Here is a 19,716-nt window from a genome sequence, read left to right as displayed (position 1 = left end):
ATAAAAAATAAGATCAGGGTGAAATTTCAAATTTAAAACAAAATGAGGCACAGCGGTGGCTTCATGAGCTCTACACACAACACAGTACAACCAGAAAAATGAGGTAGGTTTTGTGGCAAAGAGCCTCATCGTTGCATTATTTGTTTAAAAGTAACACATTAGTTAGAACGCTTAAACTGTTGCCCTTGCAACTTACAGTGTAAGGTATGCAGGGCATTGCTAGAATCAACATATTCAGGACATACAGCGATTGTTTTCCCTTGCAGAGAACTTACATTTAAACTTTGCCTACAGAAATTTAAAAATGTCGTCCCGACGTACGCCGAAGAAATAATGCGAGTATACATATGAGCAAATACGTGGACACGACGTTAACAAAGCAGCGTGTGACTACAGTTTTCTTATTCTATTAGCTGACATTACAACCAGGCTGAAAATAAAAGCAAAGATTTCTACAGAAAATATAGCACAACTGGTTTTTTGTTTTGTTTGTTTTTTCTAAATATTTCAGATAACACATTTCTGCACAAATACCTGTGTGGTCTGAGATATAGCTCGGCACACGTGTGGTGCATCAAGAGCCAGAGGAGAGGATGATGTGCAGGAGCTTACAAACGAGTCTCTCTTTCGGGATTGCAGTCAGGGCTCAGTATAAACTGCTCACAGTGCATGGAGCTGTTCTCGTCTTTCCTCAGCGACTCCAGTTCGCCGTTTTGGTTGCTCAGAGCCTCCTTCTCCTCCCTTTTAATGTGTCTTTTGAGAAGAGCAAATCCCCAAACACAAAGGAAGAAGGAGACCGCCCTCAGACCGAGTGTGAGGCCCAGGTACACTATCCTGTGTTAAAAACAATATTGTTAGAGGACAGATTGCTCCGTAGTCTTTGGTGCATGTCTAAGTCAGGCTCCAAATCCCTAAGGGGAAAGTCATTGTTAAAATTCACACTTTCGTATTCATATTTTCAAGAAGCCTTCACTCCACTGCATTTTAATTAAAGGCACGTCGGTCGTCCTCTCGCAGCTGATAGGGCTCGGAAAAAAGACGAGGTGGGATTACCGCCCTTTCAGCATTTTCTTAATTAGAAACAAACAGTTTGGCCCGTAATTAAAATCCACGCGGAGCTTACAGAGTGTGACAATTAAAAGGAATCCAGTCATATCTGTCTTTGCTCTCTCCCTGCCACACTAATCAAGAGTTCGCTCTCTGCTGAAGAGTATTACCTTCAAAACAGGGAGGAAAAGTTCAGTTTCTATATTCATGAGGTGCTCTGGCTTTAAACCCCGATTTAAAGTGTTTTAAATTTGCAACAAATCACTAAACTTCAAACTGTTTTTCAGTTCCTGGAAACTATTTCATGTAGAAATTGCTATTGCGCTTCAATACATCGCGTTCACATTACCTGTAAGATGAAGTGTTGTAAATTCTGCAAGCGCCTTTTCCTCCACATGTGCTGTATGCCCATTTGAGGCAGGTTGTATCTATTATGGCGCCAAAGTAGATGGGAGCGGGTATTCCTGCTGTTGTGCAAGATGAAGAAAACTTCGTTTATTCATCTGCTACTAATGAGGCTGTTTGATATTGTTTACACTTACAGTTCAAAGCTAATAATAGCAAGTGCCAGTAGACTAAGCTTCCCTCATTAGATATGAGTCTTCTGTGATATTATCAAATAATGCACAGTATAAGCGGTGATGAACACTGTCATCAACTAAGGTCTGAGATTATATTACCAGTTCATTTCATGCTAATTAGTCGGGAGCATCCAGTAAAAGCTGGGTAATCAAAAGCTCTTACCCAGGGTGCGTGTGGCCAGTGTGTGGATTCCAAGAGCTAGGGATTTCAACTCAGGCTTTATGCACCTGTAAGCACATAACTAAACCCTTCAATATTTTTTATTTAATCACACTGAAAAATTTTTTCACAATATGCGTCGTTTATTACATGCCTGACCAGAAGCATGAGGCCCGGCGTGCCCCCGAGAGAGATGACGAAGGAACTGAGGACAGACAGAGCCAGGAAGTACGGGAACACTCCGTCACAACTGCGTCTGGGTGAACACTGGCCTAAACTAGCCGTTATATTTCCTGGCTGGACATTAGTCACTGACACACACCTGCAGTTGTCAAAAACCTGACAGTGGGAGAAACAATCAATTCATAAATAAATTTTAAAAAATCAATTAGCTATAGGTGATAGGATGGAAATGCTGCGTGTCCAACCATGTTTCTGCCAGAGCCTGAGGACGACGTGCATCCAGCTAAACAAGGAGAGATGTAGGTGATCCCATTCTCTCCACACACTGGGTCCCACTCCTTCGTCGAGCACAAGCAGCCGGAATTACAGTCAGAAAACAGAGACTGTTCCTGATAAGACAGGTCGTCCACTCTGTGAATGAGAACAGAACATGTACATGTCATTGTGCATTTTGTCTAGGAATACAGACAGAAACTCACATTCTCTTCTGGTTTCAATGGGAGGAAGCTCAAGTGTTCTGGTACAAAACATGATATATGCCTTTTGATGCGTACAAAACTTGTTTTACAAGGACAAAACGTGTCTCCAAATGTCCGCACAGTTCTGGACCCGAATTAATGCCAAGAAAATCTCTAGTAATTTGTCTTTATGCTGGTACAACATGTTTACGATTGAAATACTTAATTCATTCTGACTTCATGGGTAGACTTAGCTGTGAATCATGTTCCTCCAACTGTATGTTAAGTGTTTGCTCAGCTACTTAGTATTTTTAACTTTACTTGACCAAAGCAAAAATATGTTTTACACACAAGAACGCCTAGGAAAACTCTTTACACAAGAAAATCCTGAGGCTATCAAACTGTCTGATCAAAAAACCTGATTTGTTTAATTCCAACAACACGTAATGTGCTGCGAATGATCGCAGGCATGACACCCAACAAAGAGACATTTATAAAAACAAAAAGTCTACAACCAAACCATATGAGAAAACGTGAATTATTTTGGTTACTGGTGCAGGACTTTCTCAAAAATACCGACCAAATCTCTCTAAACAGATTATTTTGTGTCAACATTCTCGCAGTGGATTTGCTAAAGCTATTCAAGAATGTCAGGGATAAAGTTGGGGTTTGTCTGGCTAACACTTCTGTCTCAAGAACAAAAACAGTCAGAGCAAAAAGTAAAAAGAAAACACATTCCAGAAGGTCACGTCTACATCGCCTTTGGAAATGCATTGCGGAAAATTTAAGCAAACAACGTTCCCACCTGCCTCTGCTCTCGTTAGGCCGATTATCCTTTAAGGCAACTGTATCTTGGTAACCACGGCAACGGCAAACATGACTACTGACTTAAACCTTGCTTTGCTTTTGGCACTTGGAAGCAAAATCGGCCTATCCAGAAGTTATTTAACCTGGACACTTGAATACCTCACCAGGTATAAGGACGGCTTGAAAACATTCATTTAAAACCAAATTCCTATAACGATTACATACCCAGTGTATGAAACTGTGATGCCAGCCACCTTCGAGTTCTCACAGCCCATGGCTAAGAATAGGAATGACAGAAAGAACCCCAACAGGGAAGTCCCAAAGGCAAATTTAGCTGCTCCCATGACTCCCAGTTTGAACTTCTTCATGACGACGCCTCCAGAAAACATCCCGAGGGCCACAGCTGGGATGTTGATCATGCCTAGCCAATCAAAGAAAAACCAACTCATTCTTAAAGAGAGAGAGGATCAGGAAGGAAGTTACATAAGGAGCATGTGCAGAAACTTCCCTTCCAAACAGAGGTCAAAATAAGAAATTAGTCTCATACGTATTTCATTTAAATAGAGTTGAAGCCACTCTAAAAGATGTAAAATTGTCTTCTGATGGTGAAGAGGATGAATGTATTTCACACTGAACTTATAAATCTCCCACCCATGAACTCTGTGGGGACGAATGAGATCTATGTTTTTACACTGTTTTCAGCTGCAATGTATTGATTGTTTAAATGGCCTTATTCATGGGCGTAGGTTTGGGTAGGGACGGTAGGGACATGTCCCGACCAATATTCACGGGATATGAAAAAGTCCCGACCAATTTTTGCCATATTGGCTCAAAGAACGTGGATCTACGATCTTTGATTAGCAGCAACAGGCGGTGCGCGGAACGGAAGCTTCTTAGTTTGACATTTATTATGAGCCTCCGAGACCGTGTCGGAACGGTGCTGTGGGGGGAGGGGGAGTCAGTTGAATCGTCGGACGTTCTTTGATTAGCTGCAAAAGGCGGCGGCTAGCTGGGCACACGCGTCTCCTTCTGAGTCTCGAGACCATGTCGCCACCAAAAAAGAAAAGGACAGACATTAGAAGTTATTTCGCTACGTCGGCTGTAAGTACAGTGAGTGGACCCATAAGTTAGATATCTATCACGCAACGCATTTGTTGTAAAGTCCGGTGTTTAGTAAGGTCAGCACTGAATGTGAGGTAGAATAGGTCTGTTAATTATGTAATATTTTTTCTTTTTTATGTTATTATTGATTTCTTCTTATCTGCAATTGTGTTTGCTGTATCCAGAGGATATTTCTTTTGATCTTACTTGTAACGTTTGCTGAATTTTGTAAAGGAAAAAGTAAAGTGTTCTTGAACTGATCTGCTGAGTATGACTGTATCTGGTTGTATACACAAGATGTATGATATGGTTGGGGGGAGGGGGTTATTAAGCCAATGTGGTTTGCCCCCCCCTTCTCAAAAATGTTCGGTGCTCTTGGGCATTTCACTGTGCTGCCAGGGGGGGGTGTCAAGGTCCCCACCAAAACTTAGACCGAACCTATGCCCTTGGCCTTATTAATCTGTGACATTTGTCGCTAACAACAGAATACCAAGCGTTGTGCTAAATGTCGCTCTGTGAAGCTGCAGCACCTACTTCAAACATAGGTAGAGGTTGGATTATACAAATTTATCAAAAGATGCCCTACTAGAAAAAACAAAAGACGTACAACTTGCCGACTATATATATATATATATATATATATATATATATATATATATATATATATATATATATATATATGATTAAAAATGTCTAAATTTACTTACCCATAAGAAAATTGGCTTTTGAAGCCGACTGGCCGTAGTGCTGCTCAATGTATTTTGGTTTGTAGGTCACCATGCCGATGAGTGAGTTGAACTGGATGATTGTTACACCCAGGTAGATGATGTAGACAGGATTTCCAAGAAGTATCTTCAATGTTGGCACAAATTCTGTGAAGGAAAGTTTAAATTAATAAAAGTCATTGTTTGCATGTCAAATTAAACATTAAAAATAAGTAACAATTAATAAATCTTTCTTAATAAGTTGTAAAATGTAGTGAAATGACCTAATGAAATGAGATTTACCCTGCAGGGTAGAAGATAATGCCTCTATTTAAAGAGGCAATGCAACTCTTAATACTCCAGTAAGCGCATAAAGATACAAATCTGTCTACATCCAGAACATTCCCTTGTAAAACAATTAATGCACAATGCATCCTTTGAAATTTGTCACACTGCGACCGCAAACATTGTTGTATTTTGTTGAGGTTTTATGTAATGTATCAGAACTTATTTTCATATTGGTCAAAATTATCCAGTTTAATTAGACTTTTTAGTCCACAGACAAAATCCTGAGAGTGGAAGAAAACTAAGACTGCACATCAGAATGAACACACCTAAAAGCCAGAGTTACAATAGTTCGGTTCAGCTCATGTTCAAGGGTTAGAATGGTCTACTCAAAGTCCAGATCTAAAGCCAACATGAAAATTACTGCTCACAGATGCTCTCCATCCAACCTGACTGAACTTGAGCTATTTCCCAAAGACGAATGAGAAAATATTTCAGGCTCTATTTGTGCACAGCTTGTACAGATTCCCCCAAACTACTTGGAGTAGCAGCGGCAATAGAAGTATTGACCGATGGGAGACTTCAAACATTGAAGGCAGTAATTAGACATGGTTTGCAATGTCTAAAACATTGCAAAACATTTTTGTTTCCTTCTGTCTGTTAAATAAAATCTCAAAAGAATACATCGCAGTTTGTGATTTTGAGGTGAAAAAAAAAACACGTAGGTTACGGCGTAACCCTGTGAGGTTTGTTGTACCGTTGGCCATCATGTGTAAATTGGTTGGTTCCTCGGGTCTGATCTTGTGGTCCAGGGTTGGCGAATCTGCATCTTTGATAAACCTGGTCTGCTCTGGAGTACAGACACTATCATGTTTATCCACAGGTACTGGCAAAGACTTGGGCAGGAACCAGAAAGGAACGGCGGACAGGAGCGTGACAGTGCCAGCCACAAGGTAACCCAGCCACCACGCTCCTACCCAGCGGGCGTCTTCAGGGGTGATGGTGATTGTTTCTGTGAAAGGAGAAGCAGACAGAGTTTGGTGGTGGAATTTATTCCCATGTTCATGAATTAATCAGACGTTTGTCACTTTCATAAAACTGATTTTATACATGTTCATGAAGTCCATCTTTTCTTCACTTTAGGGTTAAACTAGAGTTTCACAAGAGCTTTAAAAAAATGTCTTGCTTCTTGATGAGAGCGTTCACATCTTGTCTGGTTACACCCACAAACCACTATGTGTTTTATTGTGATTTTAGAAGATAGACAAATTCAAATAAGTCCATAATTTAGTGGTGGAAGAAACCCTGATCATATTTATGCTCACCAATGTTCGGTAACAAAGTTTTGTAGGACAGTATCATTCATATAGAGACCAGATGACACACAGGTGGAGTTCTTTATTAACTAAATGACTTCTGGGCTGAGCTCTAATTTAATTTTTAATTTAATTTTGTATACTTCCATTTGTAAAACTCAATAAAGTATCAATAAAACCCAACGAAGTGCATCAAAATCTGTGACAGTAATGTAATGAATTTTCTATGTTTCAGGGTTGTGAATACTTCAACAAGGCACAGAAATTTGTCCAGTTGGATTTTCTGCTGGCAGAATGCCTGAAGAAACTATAATGCACAACATATAATTTCCAAACCTAACTTAATTTTCCAGAGGCTAAACCATTAAAGAATTACCCAACAGCGTGTCTGAATCATCGGGCGGAGTTCAGCTTTACTCACCCATGTCTACGTAGCCAACATCGACATAAATCTTGGCACACAGAGACCCGAGCAAGAAACCAAACACAGGACCAATAATTGCAATGGTTTGGACGCAACCTGTGACAAACAGAAAGCATTTAGTCTCAGCTACATGTTCCTTCAGTGTCACTGCAGGTATCTGTTTCTTTATGTATTCAATGCATAAGCATGTTTGACCAAAGTTAAAACTGATGTTTTTAGCGAGGACCAATATTAAGAGTAAGAGTCGAGGTGGCTGTCTTGGGAAACGCTCATTATGTATGAAATAATCCACACAGGAAATCCATAACTAAGCATGTGAAATATAAGCAACTAAACTCCACTTCGTGTCACTATTGCCTATAAGAATGTATACAAAAATGTTACTTTGATAGCAGTTACCAAACACCAAAAAAATAAAATAAATGTTTGTTTTTTTGTTCTAAATAGTTGTGAACTCATCTACATTACCTATATACAGGGCAGCATTTTCTGACTGTGCATAGTCGTCAATATAGGATATTCCCAAAGGCTGCACAGGAGTCTCTCCAATTCCACGCAGAACATTTCCCAGCAACACATACATCCACATTGAAATGCTGGACTCTTGTTCGCATCCTGCAGTTCACAAGAAAACAGAGAGAGGGAAAAAAAAACACTAATTCAGTACAAATAGTGAAACTTACATATCATTGGAGTCATTACACAGATGATTCAAGCATTTAACTAAATTTAATTTTAGTTAAATGCTTCTTATTCTTATTCCCGGGTGCCGAAACCCGGGAATAAGAATTTTTTTGATTTTTCTGAACGAAGTGAAGCTAAGGCTCAGTTTAGCAGCCAACATGACGGAAGGACTGGAGCGGTTAAAGAGGAAACGGTCGACTATCCGAACAGCGACGACGAAGCTGTTAACTCGACTAGAAGATGAGGTGGGCAAAGAGAGTCCCGATATGGATAGACTGCGTGAGTTCCTGGCAGTTTTATCTTCTAAGGAGGAAATTTTATTGGATTTGGACAAGAGCATAGAAGATGAAACGTCAATTGAAGACTTGGACACTGAGATAACGAACTCACAGGATTACACGGACCGGATTCTCATTTGGAAGGTTCGCACCACCAACGTTATTGGATTGCAGGAGACCGCTACAGACACCCTAAGAGCGCATGTGAGTGACGTGAACAACGGCTCATTTTCATCACAATCCAAACAGACGGTTAAACTGCCCAAACTAACGATAATCAAGTATGATGGAGAAATAAGCCAATGGCAGGAATTCTGGTCACAGTATGAATCAGCCATTCACAGAAATGATGGACTAAGTAAGACAGACAAGTTCACTTACCTGAGATCTTACCTAAGTGGAGCAGCTGCTCGGACTATTGCAGGACTGACAATGACAGATGTCAACTATGATGCTGCAATAGAGTTGCTCCAGAATCGTTTTGGAAGGAAGGATATTGTGATAAGTGCTCATATGTCTAAATTGCTGAACTTGACACCTGTGAGAAGATCATCTGATGTTGCAGCTTTGAGGCACCTTTATGATGAATGTGAGATCCAGATACGCAGCTTGGAGTCTCTTGGAGTGCAAAGTGATACTTACGGCTGTCTCCTATGTCCAGTGTTGCTACAGCTTATTCCAGAAGACATAGCACTTGCTTATACACGGCAACAAAACTCAACTAACGAATGGAAAGTCCCAGAATTGATTCAGTTTCTGCAAAATGAAGTGCAAAGCAGAGAACGGGCGCTTCTGCTGACTAGACCAGGCCACACATTGAAGAGCCCGAGCCCACAACACAAGCATGTGGGTAAGCCATCCTATGCCTGTGATCAACCTAGAAAGTGGAGCATTCCATCAGCGACTGCTTTGCACACAGCCAGCGTCGTGCCACAAACCTGTGTGTTTTGTGACGGTAATGACCATAAACCAGAGAACTGTCCTGGTTTTACAATAAGTGCACGCAGGGAGAAACTGAAAAGACTTGGACGGTGTTTTGTCTGCCTGGGCCCGAAACATATTGCGAAATACTGCAGAGTGAAGATTTTGTGCAGACAGTGCAATCGAAAACACCACTTGTCAGTTTGTGAACAATCTGAAGCTAAACCAGAAGTCGACAGTACAAGTAATAGTGGAAATGCAGAAGCTGTGTTGTCTTCGTTGACCAGCTCAGTCAAAGTGAAGACAAATACTCAGAACACAGTATTGCTCCAAACGGTTAAGGCATGGGCTGTAGGACCAAAGGAGAGAAAAATATCTCGCTGTCTGTTAGATGGAGGTAGCCAGCGTAGTTTTGTTCACAGAGACATTGTCCGAGCCCTAGGACTGCAAGTTGTGAGGCAAGAGACACTAAAACTCCATGTTTTTGGCTCCACCAGTCCTGTAGTGGAAAAACGCAACATAGTGAGAGTTCAACTTGAAAATGTGTGGAACGCTGAACGGAAAATCGAAATAGATGCTGTAGAGACCCCCGAGGTGTGCACTGCTGTAATAAAGGTACCAACTGAGCCCATTCAAGCAGAGATTAAGAAAAGAGGACTGCAGCTTGGAGACTTTCCACTAGAGGGTGCTAATGAACAAGAGTTGCAGATGTTAATTGGAGCAGATTACTACTGGCAGGCTGTTACTGGAAAGGTCCAAAGGGTTACAGATTCATTAGTGGCAGTTGAAACCCTCTTTGGATGGGCTTTACAGGGACCAGTGACTACCTCCAGTGTTACAGACACCACGTGTATGCACATTAGTTTGAACGAAGACACCCAGCTGTCTAATCAGTTGCATGCATTCTGGAAGGTGGAGTCCCTGGGTATTGTAAATAAACAGTCAGAAAGCCCAGAGGACTCAGAAATTATGCAACGTTTTGAACAAACAACAACATTTGAAGACGGAAGGTACCAAGTTGAGTTACCCTGGCAATGTGACAAAGACCAGCTTCCAGACAACTTCAGGGTAGCGAAGAAACGCTTTGAGAATCTAACGAGAAAGCTGAAGACTGATGTAAATTTATTTGCCAGATACAACGATGTAATAGAAGACTATCTTCAAAATGGTATCTGTGAGGAGGTTGCAGATGGAAAACCAGAAATGAATCAACAGACTGTGAAATATTATATGCCCCATCATGCTGTAATAAGAGAAGAAAAGGCCACAACCAAACTTAGAGTGGTATTTGATGCATCCTCACATGAGGCAAACAGTCCATCCCTCAACGACTGTCTGTACACTGGACCTAACCTGAACCCAAACCTGCTAGATGTGCTCATAAAGTTCAGATTGCACAAGATAGCATTTACTGCTGATATAACTAAGGCTTTTCTTCAAATCTCACTAGCAGAAAAGGACAGAGATGCTGTCAGGTTCTTGTGGATGCACAGACCTTTAGCTAAGGACTGGAAAAATGAGGTGCGTGTCTTAAGGATGAAAATAGTTGTTTTTGGAGTAACTCCCAGCCCATTCTTGCTTGCTGCCACTATCAGAAAACATCTCAAACAATTTGAAAGAAAACAGCCAAAGGCAGTACAGGCTCTCAGAGACTCTATGTATGTAGATGACTTTATTTCAAGCTCACCTACTGTGCAGGATGCTCTTCACATGACAACTGCAGCAAAGCACATTCTCTCTCAGGCAAGCATGAACCTCTGCAAATGGGTTACCAACTCACCTGATCTGAAAGCCATGTGGAAAGAAAATGGAGTAGAGCTCACTGGTGATACAGAGTCCAGTGGAAATGTGCTTAAAGTACTTGGACTGGTTTGGAGACCGGAACACGATGATTTTGTGTTTGATCAAAAGGGGTTAATGGACATTTTGAAAGACAGAGAAAATACAAAAAGAAGTGTACTAAGAACATCAGCCCGTATATTCGACCCTATTGGATTTCTTACTCCTTTTACAATCCGAGTAAAGTGCCTGTTCCAAGAGATGTGGGAAAAGAGACTGAGTTGGGATGAACCATTACCTACTGACTTAGAAGAGAAGTGGGAGCAATGGTGTCTGGAGTTACCACTGTTACACCTGGTGTCTATTCCCAGGTGGTACCACACTGAGATTAACAAAGAGTCACACACTGTAAAGTTGCATGTCTACTGTGATGCAAGTGAAAAGGCTTACGGTGCCGTGGCATATCTTCAAGGACAAAACAACCAAGAAGAGACTATTAACAGTTTTGTGGCCTCCAAGTCACGAGTAGCACCATTAAAGAAAATGACATTACCTCGCTTGGAGCTCATGGGTGCACTTATTGGAGCAAGATTAGGATACAGCCTCCTTAAGCCACTGAACATGGAGAAAAACCAGCTCAACATGTGGACGGACTCTATGATCACGCTTCACTGGATCCGCAGCTCATCACGTCGATGGAAACCATTTGTGAGCAACAGAGTGGCAGAAATACAAGGGCTCACAAATCCAGAACTCTGGTTCCACTGTGCTGGCAAAATGAACCCTGCCGACCTTCTTACGCGGGGTTACCATGCTCGGAGCCTTATTAAGAGCCAGCTGTGGTGGAAGGGACCCACTTCACTGTCTACGGATGAGAAGGAACTGAACATTTGTAGTGACTATGTAGTGGATGAAGTGAATGCAGAGCTGAGGTCTGGGTATGAGACTGTTGTGCAGTTCACTGCCACTGAGCAAACTGAACCTCTGTTAAACTTAGAAAGGTACAGCAAGCTTAAGACCATGTTAAGAATCACTGCATGGGTAAAGCGGTTTGTTAATAACACAAGATCTTATCTGAAGGTTCAGGGAGAGATAAGTACAGAAGAACTTGGTGCAGCTGAAATGTACTGGATTAAGTCAACACAAGAGAGTTGTTTCAGTTCTGAAATATTGCAGTTAAGGTCAAACAAAAATGTGAAGGTAGATTCTAAAATCAAAGATTTGAAACCATTCTTAGATGAAAATGGTCTAATAAGTGTTGGGGGAAGGCTGCAGAATTCAGATCTTAGTTTCAGAGAACAACACCCTTGGATACTACCGACAAATCACAAGTATTCTGAACTATTAGTTCAGTCATGTCACGAAAGAGTGATGCATTCTGGTGTAAGAGACACATTAACTCAAGTTAGAGAACAATATTGGATTTTGAGAGGCAGACAGCTTGTAAGAAACATTGTTTCAAAATGTTACATCTGCAAAAAACTAAAGGTTAAGGCAGCACAACAGATTACTGCTCCCTTACCTCGAGACAGAGTAACAGAATCACCTCCCTTTGAAGTTACTGGTGTAGATTTTGCTGGACCCTTATATGTTAAAACTAAGGACGGGTCTGTAAAATCATACATAGCACTGTTTACATGTGCAGTGACAAGAGCAGTACACTTAGAGTTGGTCTCCGATCAGACTACAGAGAATTTCTTATTGGCCTTAAAGAGATTCATTGCAAGACGAGGTCTTTGTAGGGTCATTTACTCTGACAATGCTAGAACATTCAAAAGGGCTGACAAGGATTTAAAGGAGTTATGGCAAAACATCTTAGGATCGACACTCACAGAGTTTTTCACTGACAAGGGAATCACGTGGAAGTTTATCGCTGAGCGAGCAGCTTGGTGGGGGGGATTCTGGGAAAGGCTTGTGAGATCTGTAAAAACATGCTTAAGAAAGGTACTGGGGAAAGCATCTTTGAGCTTTGAGGAGCTCACAACTGTTCTTACTGAAGTTGAGGCAGTGTTGAACTCCAGGCCTCTGTCCTATGTAACTAGTGATGCATTAGAACCCCAGCCACTTACCCCATCTCATTTCTTAGTTGGTAAACGCTTAACTTCCTTGCCACCAAAGATTATTCCATCACCTCACCTAAATCAGGTTCTCACTGCAAATCGCGAACAGCTAGGTAGAAGGTGGAAATACCAACAGAAACTTTTGATAGGCTTTTGCAAACGCTGGCGCAGAGATTATTTGATGGACTTAAAATCAGCCCACAGGGTGAACAGTCCTACTCCAACACTACTTAAAGTAGGAGATGTAGTTCTTTTGGGGGAGGACAATACACCCAGACAGACATGGAAAATGGGTAGAATTGTAGAGGTCTTCCCAGGCAGGGATGGTCTCATACGTTCATGCAATGTTCGTACTTCGACTGGTGGCTTGTTACGCAGGCCTATTCAGTTATTGTACCCTTTAGAAGTATCTTAAATGAAAGGTAAATCCTACACAGATGAACAGTTGTTCATCGGGTGGGAGGATGTTGTGACTTTTTTACACTTATGTTGTTCAGTATATTTGCATGATAAGTGACTGATTACAATTATATGTTAAGCATAATTTACATGATGATTATTATTATTATATTGAATATGATTGTATACAATTACAAAGGCGAAGTGAAATATATTTCAGTGTAAGACATGATTTATTTGAATAGAGGAAGTCTTTTATTTTGAAGAATGCTTAAGGATCTGTTACTGTTTAGTCACTATCTTGCTTTGTTGATTTTATTGCTTGGTTACGAGCAGTTGTTGTTGCTGTTGTTCTGTTTTTATCGGCTGAAGCCCTTTTTTTCCTCTTCAATAAATACTGAACAAAAGGGTTCAGTAAAGGAAATACGAGCCTCCGTCTTGTTTGAGAAGAAGCTTTACTCCGCTACATTTTGGTAGCGCTTACTGATAATGAAAACTTAAAATTCAATTTCTCTGGAAAGTTAATCTTGAATGATTTTCAGTGGAGAGATGCTTTGTTCTGTTCTGTCCTACACAATCAAAGGGAAGGCTGCTGATTGGACAGCTTTCCAGTAGATAGTCACTAACAACCTCCACACAAAGGGAAAGCCAGAAAAGATCACTGTAGTTCATGAAATGCTGTATCAAGGCTTGTTAGTGAAAAGTTTAGAGGAAGGTAAAATTGTGTTAGAAACAGCAATAAATGCACCTTTGAGTGGATTGTGAAGAAAAAGCCTTTTAAAGGTGAGATTCACAAGGTGCAGGCTGTGCAGGAGTAGCTTTCCCTCACACAGAGGGACTGAGAACACGGGATGCATCTGTCAGAGTCTTTAAGCAAGGCTACATCTGAACCCAAGACGACGTCAGATGTGTTTCATGTGTGCCGAGGAGAAAAAGGACTGGAGTGTTGCTTAGTGGTCCAAACTCCGTCTTCAGATGAAAATAAATTTTGCATTTCTTTCATAAATCAAAGTCCCAGATTCAACATGAATTTGGGACTTTGAAGTTTGCTTGAAGTCCAGTGTGTGGTTCCCATGGTCAGCGGTGACTTGGGGAGCCTTGTCGTCTACTGATGTTAGCTTATTAAGTCCAAAGTTTTTGCAAAGTTGTCTGCTATTAAAGCTCACAAAGTAATATACATTGCACACTTTATGGACATACTTTCCAGGGATGCTGTGGCTGATCCAGAGCTACCAGTTTTAATTGTTGTGACTCCACCAATTTACAAAAAGCATAAACATAAAGATGTGGGGGTTTTTGTTGTTTTTTTTGTTGTTTTTTTTTTTTTTGCCAACATGCGACGGCTGAACTTCCATATCTTACCTTCAGAGGGCAGCGAAGAGGGCCTATCACCTGCCCTGGATGACTCCAGTGAACTTACTGGACATGGAGAGAGCTGGCTGGTTGAATTCGCTGAAGCTCTGAAGGTTGTTTCAATCTTATAGCTGCGTATAAAATACCAATGCCAATACTGTTAAACAAGGGGAGGGAGAAAGCATCAGGTACAGTTAGACACTCGCAATTTAAATCCACACAGTGGCTACGTGAAGCAATGTTTTTCTTTTTTTTTAAATGCGGACACATTTCTATGATGGAAGAAATATGAATACTTGCAACAGCTTTAGATGCAAAAAGGTTTTTGAATTTTGAAGACGTTAACTCACCGGCCAATGATGAAATGAGGCATGGCGATCAGGAAGGTTCCCAGAGACATCAAAATGCATCCAGTTGCGATGATCTTGGGCCGGTGCAGCTTGGCACCAAAATAGCTCACAAAAGCAATCACTAACAAATTCCCTGCAGAGAGTTTACAAATAAGATAATAAAAAACATATATATATATATATATATATATATATATATATATATATATATATATGGATTAAAAATAATAAACAATAGGGATTAAAAATCTGTTAACTTGACTAAGCAACTGGTACTTCTGAATCTTAAGGAAAGGGATGTGAGTACAAGCGCACACCACACTTTTCAGTTTTTTGGGGGTTGTACTACCAGAGGCTACAGTGGAATGCATTGAACACAAAATAGTTAAAATAACTACTCAGTGTAAAACTAAAAGTTTGAACCCACATCTGACTGCAATATAAATTCACAAACATTCCAAAAGTATCCATAAATATGTCATTATTTCAAGATCATTAGGCATCCCAATGGAAATACAAGACTCATTTGCATGAGAGGCATTCACATTAAACTTAACTGAACTGTAAAACTAAAGACCAGGCAGAAAGGAACAGAGAAACCCACCGATTTCAAAGCTCCCGTCTATGACGCCGATCAGATAGCTGGGAATGTCAAATCGTCTCTCCAGTTGTGTAATCGTACTTTTCATGTAGCTGCCGGATAAGGTCTTAGCAAAGTAGGCGTAGGACAAGGCTGCAAGGAACATCTAGAGAGAGAAGAGACCTTAACATCACCTTAAAATTACTAAAAGAACGCCTTGAAAAAAAAATAAAGATTTGCATGATGAGTGGATGGTGCAAGTGGCTCTTTGTTAGAAGGAAGCTGGCATAATTCTTGGGCCAGAGTATCATGTTCTTCATGTCTTTGGCTCATCACCTGCGCACACTGACAGGCAGTAACAAAAGAAGGATTAGTGGACCCAGTAACAGGAAGGCTTAGTCACATCCACTGTACTCTGAGCTGTAAGAATAATTGGAAACAGGTGGTGGGGGGGGGGAGGGCGGTAACTATAGCTACACTCTGATGAAAGAGCTGAAAATATCCTGAACTTAGAAGAAATGAATAATCAGATACACGTCTTTTCCGACAGAAATAAACGTTCTAGTAAGGGCATATTTTATGATTTTTGGATAGTTTCGTGCTCAGTTGCCTTTGAACTTGAAGTGCGTCAGTGTAATGTTGATTTCCATGTTCAAACTTCAAAGGTATACTATATAAAAAATAAATAAATAAAAGTGCACAAAACCCCCCAAAATAAATGACGGAGACAGATGATATTAAACTGGGAACAACAAACTGCAGCCCTGCTTTGTGAAAACTACACTCATGTTTTTATTTACAGATCTGACCTTTCATTGAACACATTGAACTCCTGCCACACACTTCCTTTTAAAACACGGTTTCACAAAGCCTTTTATCACAAAGGGTTAACTCCAGGGGTATTTCTTGGCGTGGGAGAAAACCAGACAAAAAGCAGCTTGTCTGAAATTCCTTTATTATTATTTTTTTTCCCCCACTAAGCAGCTTTGTGAGGGCTGTTAAACACACTCTCTAATCTAACAACGAGGAATAAGAATCTGTTCAAACTTCACAAAGTTTTCACAGAGAACAACCCGAGAGGCCAAAGAACACTGAGATCAGCTGCACTCAGCAACTTACCAGGCCGACGAACAAATGCTGCTGCATCCTGAATTTACACTTCATAGTCAACAGAAATATAGGCGCAGATTAACAAAATACCACCAAAATAAGTTCTTAGTTGTAAATCAGAACTATTAAGGCAACCGGTTCAGAAGGAAAGATTTTAAGCTACACTGACTAGGGCTGCCAGTACGATATCTCTTTGGCTATTTCATTCATATGACACCTGGATAAAGACCATAACGTTCCTACTATAGAAAACAGGTTGCAGTAATGCTGCAGAGAAAACTGTTTTACTAATAAATAATTCATTATGTGCCAAGTCCACTTATTTTCGGTGCTAGCGTCTGCTAGCGAATAAATACCAACAAAACTTTGACTCTAAAGCTGACAGAAAAAGAGCTGAACCACTGCAGACACACGAGAGGGTGAATTTTCTGCTCTGTGTCTCTCTATCTCTCTGCTCCCAACACACGATCACCTCCAGTTCAAGGCTGCTTTAATGTCTTTGAAAGTGACGAGCACGTGGGGCCCCACGTCCCACTAAGCTCAAGCACTCTGTATATGTTTATATGACCTTTGTGTGGTATGCAAAATTAACTCTGTGGCAGATATAGCTTTGCTGACTGCGAGACAGTAAATGGACTTCAATTTGTGTTTTAATTACCATCTTTTGTCTGAATTTTTATTACCCTGACATGTTACAACCACAAACTTTAATCTATTTTGTTGGGATTTTATGTGGAAAAACTAACAGAGTGGTGTGTAGGGAAAGGAAAGGAAAATGTTTGAAACGTTTTTTCGGATAAAAATCTAAAATGTGTGGCTATATTAGCCCCTTTGCTCTGATACCCCTAAATTAAATCCACTAAACAGAGTTACCTATTAGAAGATATACTCCACCTGAGCGTGTCATTTAATGTTAGTATGAATCCAGCTGGGATTTTTTCATTCTCAGAGGTTTGCACATTACAGTTCACTCTTCCTTTCAACAATATTTTTCATTTAGTTAGATATCAGGTAACTTGTAACTTATTCCTACAAATTACCTTTAGATTTGGGTGGCAGTTCTTCGCTGTACAAGTGGCAGGGCTGTCCTCTAGCATCCAGCTAGATGTGCCTGGTTTTTCCAATTTCTGCATGACAACAGCCTTCTCGCCGATTCACACACAGGCCTCCGGTCTTTTTACGGGTTTATTCCTCACACCTGGGGTACGAAGAGAGTAATAATTCAAACAAATTGGATAAACATTGTAACATGAGCAGTAAATTATAAATAGGCTCTGGATTCAGAACAGATTTACAACAAAACCTAAATAGAGTTTTGCCTTCTTATACTTAAATATTACAATGCAACAAATTTCTTTCAACATCAAATACATATAGAAATCTGTTTGAGTAAATATAAAAGTGGTTTCAAAGGAGGATTTGATTCATACAGAAAAAAGGTATCAAAGTACAACATGGATACCTTAGCTATGCTTCGCTACCCGCCACCAGCCATAATTCCTGCCAAAACTGTAAAAATTAGGAAATCATTTAAACAGTACCTGTCTGACAACATGAAGTAGGTTTTAAGATATCAAGAAACAACAAGTCACGTCTCAATTCAGCTCGATTCAGACTCAAAATCTGAGACCAGAGTCTCACAAACAATCACTTTTTCACACCCAGCTTTAATCTTCATACCTTGAAATATGCTTACTGCCTAGACTTACCAGCAAAGGTTTTAAATGTGGATTTAGCACATGATTTCCCAATAGTCTAGGTTATTCCATGAAACCACATGGAGAAAGTTCATCATTACCAGGTGGCAACCATGTCTGCCATTTTCCTTTGAATATAAAACTATTACTGTAATTAGATATATGTTGCGTCTTATCAGCTTTTAAAATATTTTACAGCAGCTCTTTTTTACGCTGAATTAAATATTTAGAAAAAAACTTGTAAATGTTCAAATGGTCAATACTGCTTATCAATAGATTACAACATTGCCCACCAAATAACATTAACAGAATCATTGATAGATTAATGTCACTGTTTGATTATATATTTATTTGAGAATTGTGGCACTTTTGGCACTCCATACATTACCACGTTTATTTGGAGATGTTTGCTCCAAACCAATTTTAATTAAAGAATGACAAAATACATAACTTTATTTCCACTTAAAAAGAGAGAGAAAATGCAATTATTAATACAAAAAAATCTAATAAAACATTAAATGAATTATTAATTTAAACTAAAAGCATTAAATCTCAGCTGACTCTTTCAACCCATGATTTAGCATATGGATTTGGGTCACATGCAAACGGTGCGATTTCATGATTTTGTAGATCCGGGCATATTTGCAGATAAACACGGTGTCTGCTGCCCCAGCAAAGTGTTTGAAGGAGAGATGCTGCACTGAAACGGACTATTTCTGTCAGTCACATGGCATGTCTGAAAGACAGGCAACCCGCTCAAGGAAAGCTAATGTTTATTTCATAAATCAGACCAGGCTACTTACCCAAGTCGCGTTTCTAATCTCTCGAGTTACAGCTGCTCTAATTTGTTATTTACTGTACGAGTAGCGAGGCAAAAATGGAAAGAAAGGTGGAAAAAAATAGATTAAAAAAAAAAGAAATCCTCTTCTCTGACGAAAACCTCCCCACTGCTTGTTAAATCACCTGCTGCCACAGTGCCAGATCCACGGGAGCTGAGACCGGAGCGCGCAGAGCGAGTGCCCAGTGGACGGGGACTGAACGCCGTCTGCACAGCGACGCACACTTGCTGTTTCAAAGGTTGGGAAAAAAAAAAGAAAAAGGCTAATTGTGACAACATATGCCAGGGTTTTCCTGCGCTCTGATAAGCTCCGAATAGTTTGTTAACATCTTCAGCGTGTGAGTCCCAGCATTAAGGCTCAGATTTCCCATTGATCAGACCTGTAGCGCGTTGTGACGTGAGTGACTCAGAGTCCTGCCTTGTGCGTCATTTTTCTTAAAGGACATTCATTCACTGGCTGCTCTCAGCAATCTAATGTTGAAGATTATTAAAAACAACAACAACAACAACAACAACAACAAACCTTTATGTTATCATCACGTGCAAAATCATCAGTCATTTAATTCGCCCAACTGTTATATGATCAAAATGCAATACAGTG

The 19,716-nt window shown here is 40.3% G+C and overlaps 1 protein-coding gene across 1 annotated transcript; it reads right to left on the bottom strand.

Moving 5' to 3' along the window:
- Positions 1 to 10: 10 nt before the first annotated feature.
- On the bottom strand, positions 11 to 17,755 carry LOC106916496 (solute carrier organic anion transporter family member 1C1-like). Its single transcript, XM_088006440.1, has 14 exons — positions 17,621 to 17,755; positions 15,495 to 15,636; positions 14,891 to 15,023; positions 14,550 to 14,671; positions 7,535 to 7,681; positions 7,064 to 7,162; positions 6,084 to 6,338; positions 5,045 to 5,209; positions 3,462 to 3,657; positions 2,217 to 2,382; positions 1,943 to 2,127; positions 1,792 to 1,856; positions 1,397 to 1,514; positions 11 to 834 (listed from the first exon to the last, which is right to left on the bottom strand). The coding sequence occupies exons 1-14, from the start codon at positions 17,711 to 17,713 to the stop codon at positions 609 to 611; spliced, it is 2,112 nt and encodes a 703-aa protein (XP_087862566.1). The 5' UTR covers positions 17,714 to 17,755; the 3' UTR covers positions 11 to 608.
- Between the last annotated feature and the right edge of the window lie 1,961 nt (positions 17,756 to 19,716).

Source organism: Poecilia mexicana, unplaced genomic scaffold, assembly GCF_051168715.1.
Source record: "Poecilia mexicana isolate PSO_F unplaced genomic scaffold, ASM5116871v1 scaffold_6, whole genome shotgun sequence".
In the NCBI taxonomy this organism is placed as follows: Eukaryota; Metazoa; Chordata; class Actinopteri; order Cyprinodontiformes; family Poeciliidae; genus Poecilia; species Poecilia mexicana.
The sequence above is the reverse complement of the archived record's forward strand: the minus strand, read 5'-3'. Positions and strand labels throughout refer to the sequence as shown.

Coding starts and splice junctions, on each gene's coding strand:
- LOC106916496 (XM_088006440.1), bottom strand. CDS start 17,713: ATGCAGAAATTGGAAAAACCAGGCACATCTAGCTGGATGCTAGAGGAC. Junction 6,339..7,063: donor TGTTGGCTACGTAGACATGG/GTGAGTAAAGCT, acceptor CTCCTTTCACAG/AAACAATCACCATCACCCCT. Junction 3,658..5,044: donor AAAAGCCAATTTTCTTATGG/GTAAGTAAATTT, acceptor TTGATTGGCTAG/GCATGATCAACATCCCAGCT.